The sequence below is a fragment of the Bison bison genome, unplaced genomic scaffold (assembly GCF_000754665.1).
Source record: "Bison bison bison isolate TAMUID 2011002044 unplaced genomic scaffold, Bison_UMD1.0 scf7180017864462, whole genome shotgun sequence".
NCBI classification, from domain to species: Eukaryota; Metazoa; Chordata; class Mammalia; order Artiodactyla; family Bovidae; genus Bison; species Bison bison.
In genome coordinates, this window is record NW_011495024.1 from 670,653 (window position 1) to 687,422 (window position 16,770).

General features: G+C 46.8%; 1 protein-coding gene across 1 annotated transcript in view; it reads left to right on the forward strand.

Moving 5' to 3' along the window:
* SLC35F3 (solute carrier family 35, member F3) overlaps nt 1-16,770 on the forward strand; it is a 448,640-nt gene that overhangs the window by 298,272 nt on the left and 133,598 nt on the right. Inside the window, exon 2 of the mRNA XM_010860130.1 lies at nt 16,727-16,770. Coding sequence (XP_010858432.1) covers nt 16,727-16,770 — 44 coding nt within the window. The remainder of the gene's footprint in view (nt 1-16,726) is intronic.

Genomic DNA, 16,770 nt, shown 5'->3' on the forward strand with positions numbered 1-16,770 from the left:
TTTATTCATTTATGACTGTGTTAGGTGTTTCTTGCAGACCGGGGCTTCTTGCTGTGGTGTGTTGCCCTGAGGCATGTGGGATCCTAGTTTTCCAACCAGGGATCGAACCCATGTCTCGTGCATTGGAAGGTGGATTCTTAACCTCTAGACCACAAGGGAAGTCCCTCTGTTTTTTGGTTTTTAAAATATGGTTTCATTTATTTTACTTTTTGGCTGTGCTGAGTCTTTGTTGATTCTAAGGTTTTTTCCTAGTTGCGATACGCGGGCTTCTCTTTGCGGTGACTTTTCTGGTTGTGGAGCCTGGGCTTTAGGGCATGTGGCTTCAGTGGTTATGTCTCTTGGGCTCTGGAGCCCAGGCTTAATAGTTGTGGCACACGGGCCTTGTTCCTCCATGGCGTGTGTGATCTTCCCAGATCAGGGATCGAACCCGTGTCTCCCGCATTGGCAAGCTGATTTTTTATCACTGAGCCACCAGGGAAGCCACTTCCTTTGTTTTTATTAAAGGAATAAGACTGTTATTCGGGGACGTGCAGCCCTGAGGGTCAACCTTAGAAACCTCTTGTCTTGAGAAGTGTACTGCCAAAGGATTCCCATGCCCAAAATGTCTCCTAGGTTGCATCGCTCTAGGCCTAAAACCTCAAGGACAAAAATCACTCCGGTATTGATCCAGTGTGTTACCTAATATGTGCAAGAGAAGGAACCAGATATTACTGGGGATGCTAAGAGGAGCCAGTTATAATTCTTGACCCAAACAAGTGAGAAATGTCACAGAGAAATATTGCATGTTGGAAGGTAATTTTTTTTTTTGGTCGGGCCCACTGCATGTGGGATCTTAGTTCCTCCACTGGGGATGGAGCCTGGGCCCTCTACATTGGAAGCAGAGAGCCTTAACGACTGGACTGCCAGGGAAATCCCTGGAGCTCACTTTCGGCTGGGACACGGATAGCCATTCTTGTCACGCTTACCCTTGCTTTGTCAAAATGACATAATCTAACAGGACACTATTTCCTGCTGAGCCTGATGTGGTCTCAGAACCCTTCTCATCACTGAACTCCAGGTGATGATTGTGTTTCCTTTCAAACTGGTCTTCTGGGAGCATGATCGCAGCATCACGGTAGAGGCCACGCCTCTGCGCTCTGGTGTCATCGTGTGCTATGCTTGGTTTCTCAGTTAGGTCCAACTCTTTGCGACCCCCATGGACTGTAGCCCTAGGCTCCTCTGTCCATGGGGATTCTCCAGGCAAGAATACTGGAGTGGGTTGCTATGCCCCTCCTCCAGGGAATCTTCCCAACCCAGGGTCTGAACCCAGGTCTCCTGCATTACAGACAGATTCTTTACTGTCTAAGCCACCAGGGAAGCCTAATAATACTAGAGTGGGTTGCCATTCCCTCCTACAGGGGATCTTCCCAACCCAGGGATCAAACCCAGGTCTCCTGCATTGCAGGCAGATTCTTTACCATATGAGCCACTAATGAAACCCTGGTGTCTTAGGGGAAAGGTAAGAACATGGGCTTCCAGGCAGGGTAGCCCTGCAGACCAAGATGCAGAGTTAGGAGAGGGTAGCATTTGGCAGAGACCTGTGGGAGTCTGGTGGGGACAGAGCTTACATTATTTAAAGAAGTCAGGGGAAGAAGGTCCAAGGTCAAGGCTGGCCACAGGCAAACTTGGAGGGCCTCTCGAATTCTGGGCCTGGGAGAATAGACTGAAACTAGTAGGAAGCGGGAGGTGTGGAAGAAGAGAAGGGAGACACTGTCTGAGTCTGGGATACATGGCTCTGATGTTCAGAATGAACCATGAAGGTGATTTCACCAATCACAATAAATATTTATAAAGGAATTAGAGTAGAATCAAAAACAGTCAAGTATATCACAGAGTTGAAGTTGGAGGGCAGAAAGGGAGTCATCCAAGAGGACTCTAAAGATGAAGATGCTTTAAATTCCCCGGCAGTCCAGTGGTTAGGACCCTGCACTTCCACTTCAGAGGCACAGGTTCGATCCCTGGTCAGGGAACTACGATCCTGCAAGTTGAGTGACATGGCTCCCCCTAAAAAAGTTAAATAAAAATAAATGAAGATTAAGATGTCATTGGCAGTCACAGCTGGGGAGACAGGGGACGCGTCACATTTAGACAAGATGAGAGTGAGGCCTTGGCAGTGCCTTTGAGTGCAGGTGTTTGCGTGTAGGAGGCAAGAACCCGGGAGAAAGAGGTGGTGAAGGCCAAGTGACAAATCAGGTTGGAGATGGCACTGTGGGGATGAACGGGCTGGCCCAGAAGCCTGCTGGCCACAGACATTGGGGAGATGCAAGAAGCAGAACCCAGATCAAAGGGCATCATGGAAATCCCAGGAAGAAAACCAAGAATGAGAAATTGTGCTGCAGTATCAGACAGGGCCAAAGGAAGCAGGTTTTGTTTTGTGTTTTGACCTCACTGTTCAGTTTATGGAACTAAAACCCTCGCCCTTGACAGTGAGAACAGGGTCCTAACCTCTGGACCCCACGACATAGTTTTATAGAAACAATTTTCCTGGTCCACAGACCAGATTGCAAGGGTGAATGTTTGGCAAAGGAGAAGAAAAGCAGAGGCCAGTAAAGGTATTGGTCAGTAGGAGAGGTGAGGGGAGTTAGGTTCTCTTTAAGGGGAAGGGGAGAGATTTGGGGAGATCTGGTCAAAGTGTTAGTCATTCACTTGTGTCCGACTCTTTGCAATGCCATGGACTGACAATAACCTGTCAGGCTCCATTGTCCATGAAATTCTCGAGGCAAGAATACTGGAGTGGGTAGCCATTCCTTTCTGCAGGGCATCTTCCCAGGCCAGGGATCGAACCTGCATCTTCTGATTGGCAAGCAGATTTGTTATCACTGAGTTACCTGGGAAGCCCTAGGGAGAGCTGATGTTTCTGTAAATTGGAGGAAGGAGTCTAGTGCCGGGGCAGGTCTGGAGTTGCCGCAGGAGAGTGTGATTGAGGCAGCAGAGACCGGAGGCAGAGGGGCTTGGGAGGACAGACCAGGCCAGAGAAGGGATGGTTAGCCTGGTAAGGAAGAGATGAGATCAAAGACCTCAGAAATGTCGGCTGCTGGGGAGGGAAGCCGAGGACGTGAGCTGATGACTTGGGTCTTCTCTGTAATGTACGAAGTGGCACCATCTGCCAGAAATGATGGATGGAGATGAAGGCTCGCAGAGGTGAGAAAGGGTTCGGAGGAGCTGTGTGGGAGAGCCCAGGAGAGATATAACTCTTAAAAGCCTTTTTGGCAAGTGATCCATTCTCACTGGTTAAGACACCGTGTCACTGAAGGGGAGTGTGGAGGAAGAATGCCCTGTGGGCACAGGATGCTGGCATTTCATGTCCTGCTTCCCTACTAACTAATTCTCACCTCCTGGAAGCTGGGCTTCTCTTTTCTGAAAAGAAAGGGGATTAAAGTAGAGCTTCCATGGCTGTTTCAGCAGAAAGAGTCTATGAGTCTAGTAAGTAGCTTACTTATTAGCAGGGACTGGTTTATCTAATGAAATCTCTTTACTATCAGAGAGCTGATAGAGACTGAGGGAACAAGACCCAGGGCAAGTCAGAAATTTGACCTCTGTGTGTGTGTGTGTGTGTGTGTGTGTGTGTGTGTGCATGTGTCTTCATAGAGGAAGTAGTGCAGGCATGCTCAGTCCTGTCTGACTGTTTTGTGACCTCATGGACTCTAGCCCGCCAGGCTCCTCTGTCATGGGATTCTCCAGGCAAAAACACTGGTGTGGGTTGTCATTTCCTCCTCCAGGGGATCTTTCTGACCCAGGGATCGAACCCGAGTCACTTGTGCCTCCTGAACTGGCGTGTGGATTCTTTACAACTGCACCATCTGGGAAGCCCCCTGTGTGTGTGCGTGCATGTGTGTTTATATGTGTGCTTGTATGTATGTGTGTGTTCTTGTGTGTTTGTGCATGCTTGTATTTATGTATATGTGCGTACATGTGTGTGTGTGTGTGTGTGTTTCAGGGGTGGGATTTGGCATCTGGGCAGGAAAAGGAAGAAAAGTTAAATGAGTACTTAGATTCTATGAATCTTCAGCAGCAGGAAAGCAATGGACTCCAGACAATAACCCCCCATGATGGGGGTACAGAAAGAGGTCTAGAAAGACCCCAAAGAGGAGCGTGCAAATTTCCAGCTTTGCCTGGAGCTGGCCTGGATGTTTCCGTATCAAAGCCTCTCTGCCTGGGATGCGCTCAGCCCATCACCCTCAGCCCAGGCAGAGGGTGGAGCGAAGCCAGGGAGGACTTTTGATACCTTAAGCTGACCACACTTGGGTCCTTGAACAAGCACCCTCAGTCCTGCCTTAGAGATGGATGTTTTATGACTCTGCTGAGAACCAGATGTTCTAGAAGACAGTGCTTTGTGCATCAAGATGAGTTGTGTAACCACCTAGGCCACTAGTTAAAATATCACCCTGTTTCCCTGCTCCCCTTCGGAGGGGGTGACTCCATGTACCCCTTCTTTCCTGGGGGGCTGTGCTGCACACAGTTTGCCTTCCTATAACCCCCGTCTCCCTGTGAGGCACAACAGCCTGACTCCCACCACACAGACTTGAGAGAAGAGGAGTGTGTACATAAGTTGGTGTTTGTGTGCAGGTCCCAGCAGTGCAGGAATATCCCCCGATCTTTCTGGGGTGAGTGCCTGCTGTGAACAGAGGTATGATGTGCCTGGGCAGGCGGTGGAACCCTGGAGGCTAACAGGCCACGACTGGCAGGTGCGGGGATTAAAACTGATCCCTTCCAGCCCAGGTGTCTTCAGACCACAGATCCAAACAGGCCCTTGCTCCCCTCCCAAGGTGGCCTCTTCCCTCCCCCAAGACGCTAAGGGCATTATCTCAAGCTTACCCATATCCACTCACCTTCTCAGAAGTCATGTTTGCTTTGAGCTGTGAACATTCCAGAATTGTTTTAAACCCACTGCAAGAGGCAGTGTGGTTTGGATATTGGGAGTTACTTGGGGACCTCTAAGAATGTGAGGAGTGGGGCGGAAAGGCCAGTACTAGTGTCTGTTCTCGGAGGTGGTGATGATGGCTGGGGAGCAGGCCAGATTTGGGGCTGATTCAGACTAGCGCTGCAGCCAGGTAGAACTTCCAGTGAAGTTCCTTCTGCCAAGCGGCTCCACCCCCTTTTAAAAAGCAGCCTTCCTTCACCTCCCAGTTCTGTATCCACACCAGGGAAATAATTTTGTTTTTTAAAAACCACTTTGCAACTGCCATGTTGTCATCTATCTCTGCATGTTAATCTCCAGGAATTACAGCAACTAAGTCGCTTCAGTCGTGTCCGACTCTGCAACCCCTTAGACAGCAGCCCACCAGGCTCCCCCATCCCTGGGATTCTCCAGGCAAGAACACTGGAGTGGGCTGCCATTTCCTTCTCCAATGCGTGAAAGTGAAGTCGCTCAGTCGTGTCCAACCCTTAGCGACCCCATGGACTTCAGCCTACCAGGCTCCTCCGCCCATGGGATTTTCCAGGCAAAAGTACTGGAGTGGGGTACTATTGCCTTCTCCAAATTACAGCAAATGCTTAAGCAATTCAGGGAAGTACCTGGTATTTCTAATGTAGTCATTCATGGCAGTTATTTTTTTCTTTTATTTTTTTAAATAAATCTTGTATTTTAGAGTTGTTGTTGTTTAGTTGCTAAGTCATGTCTGACTCTTTTGCGACCCTATGGACTATAGCCTGCCCGGCTCCTCTCTCCAGGGATTTTTCAGGCAAGAACACTGGAGTGGGTTGCCATTTCCTTCTCCAGGAGACCTTCCCAACCCAGGGATCAGACACATGTCTCCTGCATTGCAGATGGATTTTTTACCACTGAGCCACCAGAGATGCCCTATTTTAGAATAGTTTAGATTTACAGAAAAGTTGCAGAGATAGTACAGAGTTCTTAAATACTTCACATCCAATTTCTTCTATTGTTAACATCTTCTATTAGTATGGTACATTTATCACAATTAATGAGCCAACATTGATGCATTATTATTAACAAAAATTCATATTTATTCATATTTCTTTGGTTCTTTGCTAATTGCTAAATCACTTCAGTCGTGTCCGACTCTGTGTGACCCCATAGACGGCAGCCCACCAGGCTTCCCCGTCCCAGGGATTCTCCAGGCAAGAACACTGGAGTGGGTTGCCATTTCCTTCTCCAACGCATGAAAGTGAAAAGTGAAAGTGAAGCCGCTCAGTCGTGTCCGACCCTCAGCGACCCCATGGACTGCAGCCTTCCAGGCTCCTCCATCTATGGGATTTTCCAGGCAAGAGTACTGGAGTGGGGTGCCATTGCCTTCTCCGTCTTTGGTTCTTACCCACCATCTTTTTCTGTTCTAGGATGCTGTCTAGCATGCCATATCACATGCCTCTTCAGTCTTCTCTTGGTTACGATATGGCGGCATTTCTTCTAAGAGGTTATCACAATAAATACTCATCCACAGCTTGTCACCACTTCCTGCACAGTGACAGCTCTCGGTCTGTGCCTCACACCTTCACAAACACAGGCACTCCCCGCTGTAACACCCTCAGGCCAGTCTGCTCAGGCTGCCATGACAAAGTACCACCGCCTGGATGACTTAATAGACTATTTTCTCACTGTTCTGCAGGCTGGAAGTCCAAGATCAGTTTCAGTTTTAGTTCAGTCGCTCAGTCGTGTCTGACTCTTTGCAACCCCATGGACCACAGCACACCAGGCCTCCCTGTCTATCACCAACTCCTGGAGTCTACCCAAACCCATGTCCATTGAGTCGGTCATACCATCCAACCATCTCATCCTCCATCGTCCCCTTCTCCTCCTGCCCTCAGTATTTCCCAGCAACAGGGTCTTTTCTAATGAGTCACCTCTTCGCACCAGGTGGCCAAAGTATTGCAGTTTCATCTTCAACATCAGTCCTTCCAATGAACACCCAGGACTGATCTCCTTTAGGATGGACTGGTTGGATCTCCTTGCAGTCCAAGGGACTCTCAAGAGTCTTCTCCAACACCACAGTTCAAAAGCATCAATTCTTCGGCACTCAGCTTTCTTTATAGTCCAACTCTCACATCCATACATGACCACTGAAAAAACCATAGCCTTGACTAGATGGACCTTTGTTGACAAAATAATGTCTCTGCTTTTATGCTGTCTAGGTTGGTGATAACTTTCCTTCCAAGGAGTAAGCGTCTTTTAATTTCATGGCTGCAATCACCAAGATCAAGTTGTATGCAAAGTTGGCTTCTGGTGGAGGTGCTCTTCCTGGCTTATAGACAGCCACTTCTTTGCTGTGTCCTCATGCAGCTCCTCTCTATGTCCACAGGAAGAGCTCCCTGCTGTCTCTCTTCCCATAAGGCCACCAACCCTATCAGATCAGGGCCCCACCCTATGACCTTAGAGGCTTCAACTGCAAATGCAGCCATTGGAGGTTACAGTCTTAATGTATAAATTGAAGGAGGACATAGCCATTCAGCTCACAAAAGTCTTCATTTCATGTTGGTGAACCCCAACCCAGAGTTCCATACACACTCAGGATGCTCCAAATGTAAAAAGAGAGTCTGTCCTTTTGAAAACTTAAAGCCCCTCTTTAGTGATCGGCAGATGTGACCAGGGTGGTCAGCACCAATCACTTCCAAAGGGAAGAATAAGGATGCTGTACATTCCTCTGGATGCTTTGGGGTCAGATGGATGCTTGGACTGCATTCAGCCCCTCACTACTCTGTGACCTTGAGAGACTAACTGTGAGACCCTCAGCTGTCCCACAAAAGAAGAACAGTCATATTTTGCCAACATTAAGGCAAGTTTTGAAAAAAGCTGTGTAATCTCCTGGCAGAGAGCATATACGCTGTATGTTTAACTGTCACTTGGGGAATTCCCTGGGGGTCCAGTGGTTAGGACTTCATGTTTTCACTGCCAAGGGCCTTGGTTCAATTCCCTGGTTGGGGAACTAAGATCCTACAAGCAGTGCAATGGCAGGACCATGCAGTCTAAAAAAAATTAAAAAAAAAAAACAACAAAACTTGTCACTTGCCCTTTGCTTCCCCGTGCCCTCTTCTTCTCCCTTACTCAGGGTCAGCTTTAATTATCTGTGGAGTCCATCTTTCCCAGGGCCCATTGCCAGACACAAGTGTGACTGAGCCTTCATCATGCATGAATAATGGGAATATTTTCAGACCCAAAGGCCAGGAATACAAACAGAAGTTTGACAAGTGCAGGTGGGCATCATCCATCAGGATATGTGACATCAGGATTGCTTTGGGGTCACCCAGGGCCCGGGGTGGCCTTACACATATGGCAGCCTTTTCTTCCCTTCCCGCGAAACCATGTCTTAAATGAAACAGTCACACGTAAATTCACTGAGCAAGTATTTAATGAGCAGATGAGGTAAACAAAACTGAAACTGCATTTTGGGGAGATGAATTACACTTGCAAGTGGCCATAAACAAAAGCTTTCTTCCAAGCTCCTGATTTTATAAAAGCTGTTTCATTGGGTGACCAGGCCCTGAAAGGATATATGCGTCAGTGATCAGCAAATGGGGAAATCGCTCATCAAGCCCTCTTCCCTGGGCAATCCAGAAAAAGAAAAGGGTGGGGGCTCTGTTCCCAGAGCAGCCATCAATTGTGTCTTATGTGGGTCAATTTGGAGACATTGACCCATCTACAACGTGGATACCGTAAACCCCAACACTTGGATGGACAAACTCCCCTAGGAAAGAGTGTGTGTCTGCCTTATGCCTCACAGCTAGCTAGCAGCAGCTAAGTCGCTTCAGTTGTGTCTGACTCTGTGCGATTCTCCAGGCAAGAACAGTGGAGTGGGTTGCCATTTCCTTCTCCAATGCATGAAAGTGAAAAGTGAAAGTGAAGTCGCTCAGTCGTGTCCGACTCCTAGCAACCCCGTGGACTGCAGCTTACCAGGCTCCTCCATCCATGGGACTTTCCAGGCAAGAGTACTGGAGTGGAGTGCCATTGCCTTCTCCAATGCCTCACTGTACATTTCAATAAATTGGCTAAAACTTTAGTCCATCTAAGAGAAACAAAAACATATCTGTACAAAGACTTAAAGTAAGTCCCCAACATACAAACAAGTTCTGTTCTGAGAGTGCATTCTTAAGTCTGATTTCTGCCTAAGTCCAACAAAGTAAGCCCAGGTACCCAACTAACACAATCTGCTATGTTGTACTGTACTGTAATAGGCTTATAATACTTTTCACACAATACATAAAAACAAACAAAAAATAAAACATTTTAACTTTCCAGTGCAGTACCCTGAAAAGCACAGTAGTACAGTATGACAGCTGGCATACAGGGTCTGGCATCAAGTGAACAGGCAAGAAGAGGTACTGCCTGGAGGAGGGAGTGGAGATGGGAGATGGTAGAGCTGAAAGATCATCAGCAATAGGAGACAGAGGGCAAGCTGCAATGTCTCTCACTCCTGGCACTGATGGAATGCACGTTCACATCTTTGAAAGTTTACAACTTGCGGGTTCATGTGTAGGGGACTTAGTGTATATATGAGTGTTCATAGCAGCGTTATTCACAGTAGCCAAAGAACGAGAAACTGTACCCTTGTCCATCAACTGTTAACTGGATAAGCAAAATTTAGACTAGCCATTTGCCCTACTATCCAGTTATAAAAAGAATGAACTCCTGACGCATGCCGTGAGTGCCATGGAGGAACCTCAAATACATTATGCTGAGTAAAAAGTCAGATGCAAAAGTCGACAAATTTCTATGAAAAAACCAGAGTAGGCAAATCTGTAGTGATAGAAGATTTGTGGTTGCCTGGGATGGGGGCAGGGGGCTGGGGAGGGACTTCAGAGCACTCATGAGGACCCATTTTGAGATCATGGAAGTGTTCTAAGACTGGATGGGGTGATAGATTCACGATTCTGCAGATTTACTAAGAATTGTGAATTGCACTTCTGAAACAAGTGAATTTTGCAGTTAGGAAAATTAGCCCTCAAAAAAAACTTTGAAAAATTAACCGTGTAGGTCTTACTGATGGAGGTGTCATGGGGCAGTCTCTTCTCCTGTTCTCTTCAGGATGATAACCCCTCCACTTCCAGGAGCCTGGGACCAGGCCAGCCCGTGGATTATCCTTGAGTCCAGCTCTGAGTCCCTTCTCCTTAAGACAGTGACTCTTGCACTTTGTAAGTGCAGAACTTCCTGCCTACTTCTTCAGAGAAAGAGTCAACAAGGGTCTGCTTTTTCTGCTGCTGCTGCTGCTGCTAAGTCGCTTCAGTTGTGTCCGACTCTGTGCGACCCCATAGACGGCAGCCCACCAGGCTCCGCGGTCCCTGGGATTCTCCAGGCAAGAACACTGGAGTGGGTTGCCATTTCCTTCTCCAATGCATGAAAGTGAAAAGTGAAAGTGAAGTCACTCAGTCGTGTCCGACTCTTAGCGACCCCATGGACTGCAGCCTACCAGGCTCCTCCATCCATGGGATTTCCCAGTACTGGAGTGGGGTGCCATTGCCTTCTCCGCTGCTTTTTCTAGGGGACCTCAAAAAAGAAATATTTGTGTTCTGTCTTTCTCTTTTTTGGCTGTGCCTGGTCTTTGTTACAGCACGTGGACATTTCTCTAGTTGTAGAACACTAACTCTAGAGCCCGCGGGCTCAGTAGTTGTCAAGCAGAAGGCCAGTGGGATCTTAGTTCCCTGACCAGGGATTGAACCCACATCCCCTGCATTGGAAGGTGGGGTCTTAACCACTGGACCACTAGAGAAGTCACCATTTGTGTTCTCTCAGAGGCTTGGAAGAGCCAATTTGTGGGAATTTGAATTTGAAGTGAGTGATTTTCCAATTATTCTTGCTTTCTTGTTGGAGAAATGACTTTCACTAACTAAACCTAAAAGGCCCTCAATTCATAATTTTCTCAGCAAAAAAACAATGGACACCTCATGGGACAGAGGACTTGCCTGGGTCCCAGAATGAGTTAGCCACTAAACCAGACCTCCAAGAGTTTCCTCCTGCTAGGTAGGGACACAGCCTCTAGTTACTGCTTGACTGAAGAGTACAAATTTTTCTAGATCCCTTGTAAGAGAGAAGTATCAGATGTGATTTTGCAGGTAGCACTAATGTCTGGTTCCAGCAAATTGCATGACACTGAACACTGGCTCAAACAGTAAAGAGTCCACCTGCAGTGCAGGAGACCTGGGTTCAATCCCTGGGTCGAGAAGATGCCCGGGAGAAGGGACTGGCAACCCACTCTGTTAATTGATTATAATATATAATATTGTAATAATTATTGGCTTTCCCAGGTGATGTTAGTGGTAAAGAACCTACCTATCAATGCAGGAGACTGAAGAGACATGGGTTCGACCCCTGGGTTGGGGAGACCCCTGGAGGAGGGCATGGCAACCCGCTCCAGGATTCTTACCTAGAGAATCCCATGGACAGAGGTGCCTGAAAGGCTACAGTTCGTAGCATCACAAAGAGTCAGACACAACTGAAGCAACTTAGCATGGATGAACACAGCTCAGGATGGAAGTTTACACACAGGTATGGTTATATCTTAGCATGCCGTGGAGTATGCGTTGTGTGTAAGAGAACACTCTTCCTACACACACACATGCCTTTCTCCAAAATGCTCAGTGGAAGCAGCTCCAGTGACAGTAATTGGGAAACGCCCACCTGTCCCTCAGCTGCTTCGAGTGAATCAAGTGGTGTGAACAGGACGTGTAGAGACAACACAGCCAAAGGGAGATGCATGATGCCACAATGACCACATCTGTCAGTACAACCATGGGGTCAAAGTACATCATCTCCTTTGCACTGAGCCCAGAACCCTTGGCTCAAATGCAAGGTTAGGATGGCCAATTCAAGATCATACATAGAGGGCTTGTTAGTGGGAAGGGGGTGTTGGCGAGTAAGGGTGACCTGAAGAGTATTTTAGTTGTGTCATCGTGGTCACAGGAGCTGAGACAGGATGCAGCATGAGGCTCATTCAGCCCTGATGACTTTGAGACACTCTGCAGTGCCTCTTTCAGGGGTGATAAGGAGTGACCAGAAACACTTGGTTACTTGTGTTGCTGTGACCCAGAAGTCACTGGTACAGAGGAGTCACTTGTAATTTAGGAGGGGAGAGAAAATAAACCAGAATTTCTTGCATAGGAGTATACAAGAGGATTTTGAAAGGGGAAACTGGCCCCCTCGGTGTCATTCTTCCTTTCTGAAATCTAGCATCAGTTGGACAGCTGCTGAAAATAACCTTAAGAATGGTAGCATGGGATGGGATGTGTTTGCTACCTTTCAAATACGGGAGAATAAACACGTCTGCTAACCAAATTCATTGTGTCATTCTATCTTTATTCTTTAATTTTATCTGTTTGTTATGGACACTGGGGCATGTATAATGTATGTTTACTTCCTAGAAAAAGTAAATTCCAAAATCTGAATTTGCAAAAGTCTCTTCTGCTAGCCTGGCAACTTCTTCTGCCAGGGCAAGATTGGGCATTGCAGTGGCGCAAGGCAGTGGGGGATTTCAGAGCTCACCATCTTCGTCACCACTCTTGGGGCAGACCAGGTCCTGATCCTGATCTTTGCTTCTCTTGTTCTTCATCCTTTCTATCCTGCAAGACCCAAGCCAAGCTTCTGCCTCCTCTGATCTTTCTGGGATCACAGCCACACTAGTGTCGCCCTCTTCAGAGTTTGCCTTACAGTCAAAATTTCTCCATTTGTAATTGTTCTGTAATTCTTTCATAGATCTGTTTTGTCACTCCCAGATAGACTGTAAGTTCCTGAAGAGCAGGATGCAATCATGTTTTATATTTATTTATTGACCACCAAAGTTCTTGGCACAGGGCGGATGCTTCATGGTAACTTCCTAGCAGATTGAAATGCTCCTAGGATGTGTTGCAGTATATGCAGCCCTGTAAGATTTAGAAATACGTGCTCTTATGCATCCGGTTAGATGACTGCTGGCCAAAAATACAGTATAATTCCAGTTTTGTTGTGTGTGAATGTGTATGTGTTGTGCAAAGATACAAATTTTGCTGGGGAAAATGCAGCAAAATGTCCAGTGATATCTCTAGGTACTAAGATTCGAATATGCAGTGCATTGTTTTTATTTATGCTATGAAATACTTTTGTAATGATTCTGTAAAGAATATTTTTAGTTTACATGAGGTAGGTCTGGTTTAAAAGAAGTATTAGGAATGAGTGAGGTAATGAAACTGGTAAGTGATTTATCACTATATGAGACTCCAGGCCATGAAATGGAAAGCTTGCAATGGGTTTGAATACCTCTAATTCTTTATGGTCTAGTCCAGTGTTTCCAAAAGTGTGTTCTAGGGGACCGCAGTCCTACCACAGGTATTATGTTGAAATAATATGGGAAGCACACGTTCTCCAGCTGCCTTTTGGAAATCCACTACATCTATTAGTCCTGTAGCAAAAGAATCTGTTTCACAAACTTCTGATCATGGGATGCTTCTTTCTGATAATACCGTACCTGTTAATTGCATTATACTTAGGGAAACATAGTTCTATCTTATTTTTTAATAATAGAGTGCAGAATGTCTTTATTTTGCTTGTGTATTATCAATATGCCCTGGTCAAATGAGCCAGAGAGGGTAAAAAGTTGGATATAATTTCTTTAATCCAAATATATAAAGACATTTAAATCGTACAGTTTTTTAAAAGAGATATTTAATTTTACATTTTTTATGAGCTCAATTTGTTTTGTTTGTTTGGCTGTCTTGTTTTGTTTTTTCCCTTGCGGCCTGTGGAATCTTTCCCATCCGGGGATTGAACCTGCATCTTCTCCATTGGAAGGCAGAATCTTAACCACTGGACCACCAGGGAAGTCCTAACAGTACAATATTACATGATTTGGTGATCTTTCCTTCATTGTAACACCGCGTAGCATCAGCCATCACTTCATTCTTTAAGTTTTCAAACTTAATTGGCCATAATGCAAAACTGGATGAGAAAACATGTTAGGAGCCTGAATTTTTTTTCAGCCTCCTCTAGGTTCTATTCTTAAATGGCCAGTTAATACTGTGAAACTGCATTTCCTTTCTATGTGGACTTTTTTCTTTTCATCTCCATAATTGTCTTCTCGGTATGAGTTTCTGATAGTTGATGCTGGTGGTCAAGGAATCTCCCAGCCCTAACACTGCTTGAACACTCAGCAGTGACGGGTTGCAGAGGCTCACCCCAAATGTCAGGGAGTTAGTGTATACACTGAAACATGTGTGTTTCTATCTGAAAATGGAAGTTGTGGGGATTCACTGGGAACAAAGACACGATGTCCTGGTGGAAGGGTATTAGGCAGAAGGAGAGGGATCTTCCTTGCTTCTGCCCCTTGTGCTTCTCCCCTCTCTGCAGCCCATGCCAGAAACACACAACTTGTTGGAAGCTCAGAGGTGGTCAGCATGGGGTTTTCCAAGTTCTTTCTGACTCAGATGTATACATACATGAAAAGGAAGAGGAGGAGAGAGAATAAATATTAATAAAGCAGGTACAGAAGCACAATATGTTTACTAGATGGTGTCAAGAATTTGGGGTCAGTAAAGGAAATTATCTCTCCTTGCAGCTACAAAGTCTTTGGATTACCCTTGGCTAAAAGCGATATAACCGAGGACTTCCGTGGCAATCCAGTGATTGGGACTCTGTGCTTTCACTGCTGAGGGCCTGGATTTGATCCCTGGCCAGGAAATTAAGATCCCACAGGCTGTATGGTGTGGCCAAAAAACACAAAAGAGAGATACAGCCAGACTTGGCAATTAATGCTAGGATTAGCTAACACCTATATAATAGGCTGGAGTGTCCCAGGTGACTCAGTGGTAAGGAATCTGCCTGCCAATAAAGGAGACTAGGGTTCTATCCCTGGGTCAGGAAGATCCCCTGGAGAAGGAAGTGGCAGCCCACTCCAGTATTCTTGCCTGGGAAATCCCATGGACAGAGGAGCCTGGCAGGCTACAGTCCATGGGGGTCGCAGAGAGTCGGACGTGACTTAGCAACTAAATAATAACAACATATAATAGGCTACCTTGAATCAGGATTTTGCCTCATAGAATTATTATATTTCTGGGACTTTCCCTTGGTCCAGTGGCTAAGACATCACACTCCCAATTCAGGGACCTGGGTTCGATCCTTGCTGCTGCATCTAGAGATCTCACATGCTGTGCTTAAAGTTACCAAGATCTTGAGTGCCACAACTAGGATCTGGCATGGCCAAATAAGTAAATAAATATTTTTAAAAGAATTATTATATTTCAGACAGTGTAATATACAAAACTTGGTTTCATAGTATTAGAGCTATTGAAATTGCAATTAAGTTTAAACAACTTCCATAGAGTATCATTTGACCCCAATATACTCTGTACCCATCTCCTGGACCACTGTGGGGTCTGCCCTCTTTCGGCTGAGTGCCTGGCTGGTCATATAAAAGGCAAGTAGGCCATCTCTTGGAAATTCGCCCCCATCCATGGTCACACCTTACACAAGTTACAGTTCTGTTTAAATTTCCAGCTGACTGACCTGCACACAATCATGAATGGAAACCAAACAGTGGGAGAGAATGCCTTTTCCACTTTCTCACTGCTGCACAGCCACGCTCTGAGCTGCAGCCTGGCTTCCAGAAGTCACACGGTCCTCCAGCAGATCGTCGGAGAGCTTTCAGAGCACCAGCTGCCAGAGGCTGTGGTTTTTAAGTAACACTTCACAGTGGGACTGACGGCCATCAGCTAGGAGTCCGTAAGAGCAAATAGAGGAGTAAGAGTGTTGTTGTTCAGTCCCTCCTGTGGTATCTCTTTGCGACCCCATGGACTGTAGCACGCCAGGCTTCCCTGTCCTTCACCATCTCCCAGAGTTTGCTCAAACTCATGTCCATTGAGTCAGTGATGCCATCCAACCATCTCATCCTCTGCCGTCCCCTTCTCTTGCCCTCAGTCTTCCCTAGCATCAGGGTCTTTTCCAATGAGTGACAGATATATATTTCTTTTTTTTTTTTGCCACACCCCACAGTCATGTGGGATCTTAGTTCCTCACCGGGGATCAAAGCCACACCCCCTACATTGGAAGGGCAGAGTCTTAGCCACTGGATCACCAGGGAAGTTCCAGGACGATCTGTTTTTGCTCTACATGCAAAAGAAGATGAGACTCTCCGCATCCATGCCCTTAAGTGCCAGGCAAGGAGGAGCTTCTGTCACCGTAACAGGAGCTTCTAGAGGTCAAGGCCTATGACCTTCTCAGGAGGGAATCCCCAGCCCCTAGCACTGCCCAGTGCCAGAGTCGCACATCAGTCCCTGTGAGCTGAAATATTAGTGAAATATTTGGAAAAATATTTCAGCCACTCTGCGTTCTGGAGAAATGTTTCCGCTTCTCCAGGTGTGCACAGAGATCACCTGCTGAAATACAGATTCTGATGCCAGGATTCCTGAGATTTCGCATTGCCAACAAGCTGGGGGTGGTGCTGATGCTGCCAGCCCCATCTTTTCAGGTTCAAGTTTCTAGAGGATTCTAGAGGAAGAGTAGGACACGACTTGGCAATCAACAACAATTCTAGAGGATAAGAAAACCAGAGACAATGTCTTCAAGTTTTGTTTCAGGAAGCTGTCCCCAGGCCCCCATTCCCCCCATCCCCCCCAACTCTCCTCCCCAGGGTGGCAATAACAATCGCAGTGGGGGAGTCGGTTACCCTCTTGGCATCCCTCCCACCCCCACCCACTTCAGCCTGGCCACGTAAAGCTGTGGAGGCCGCGTGAAGGTGTGGAGGCCCCAGTTAACTTCTCCCTTCTCTGCCGCCAGGGGAGGAGCGCCCCCGGGACTCCCCGGGCCCGGCGGAGGCCCAG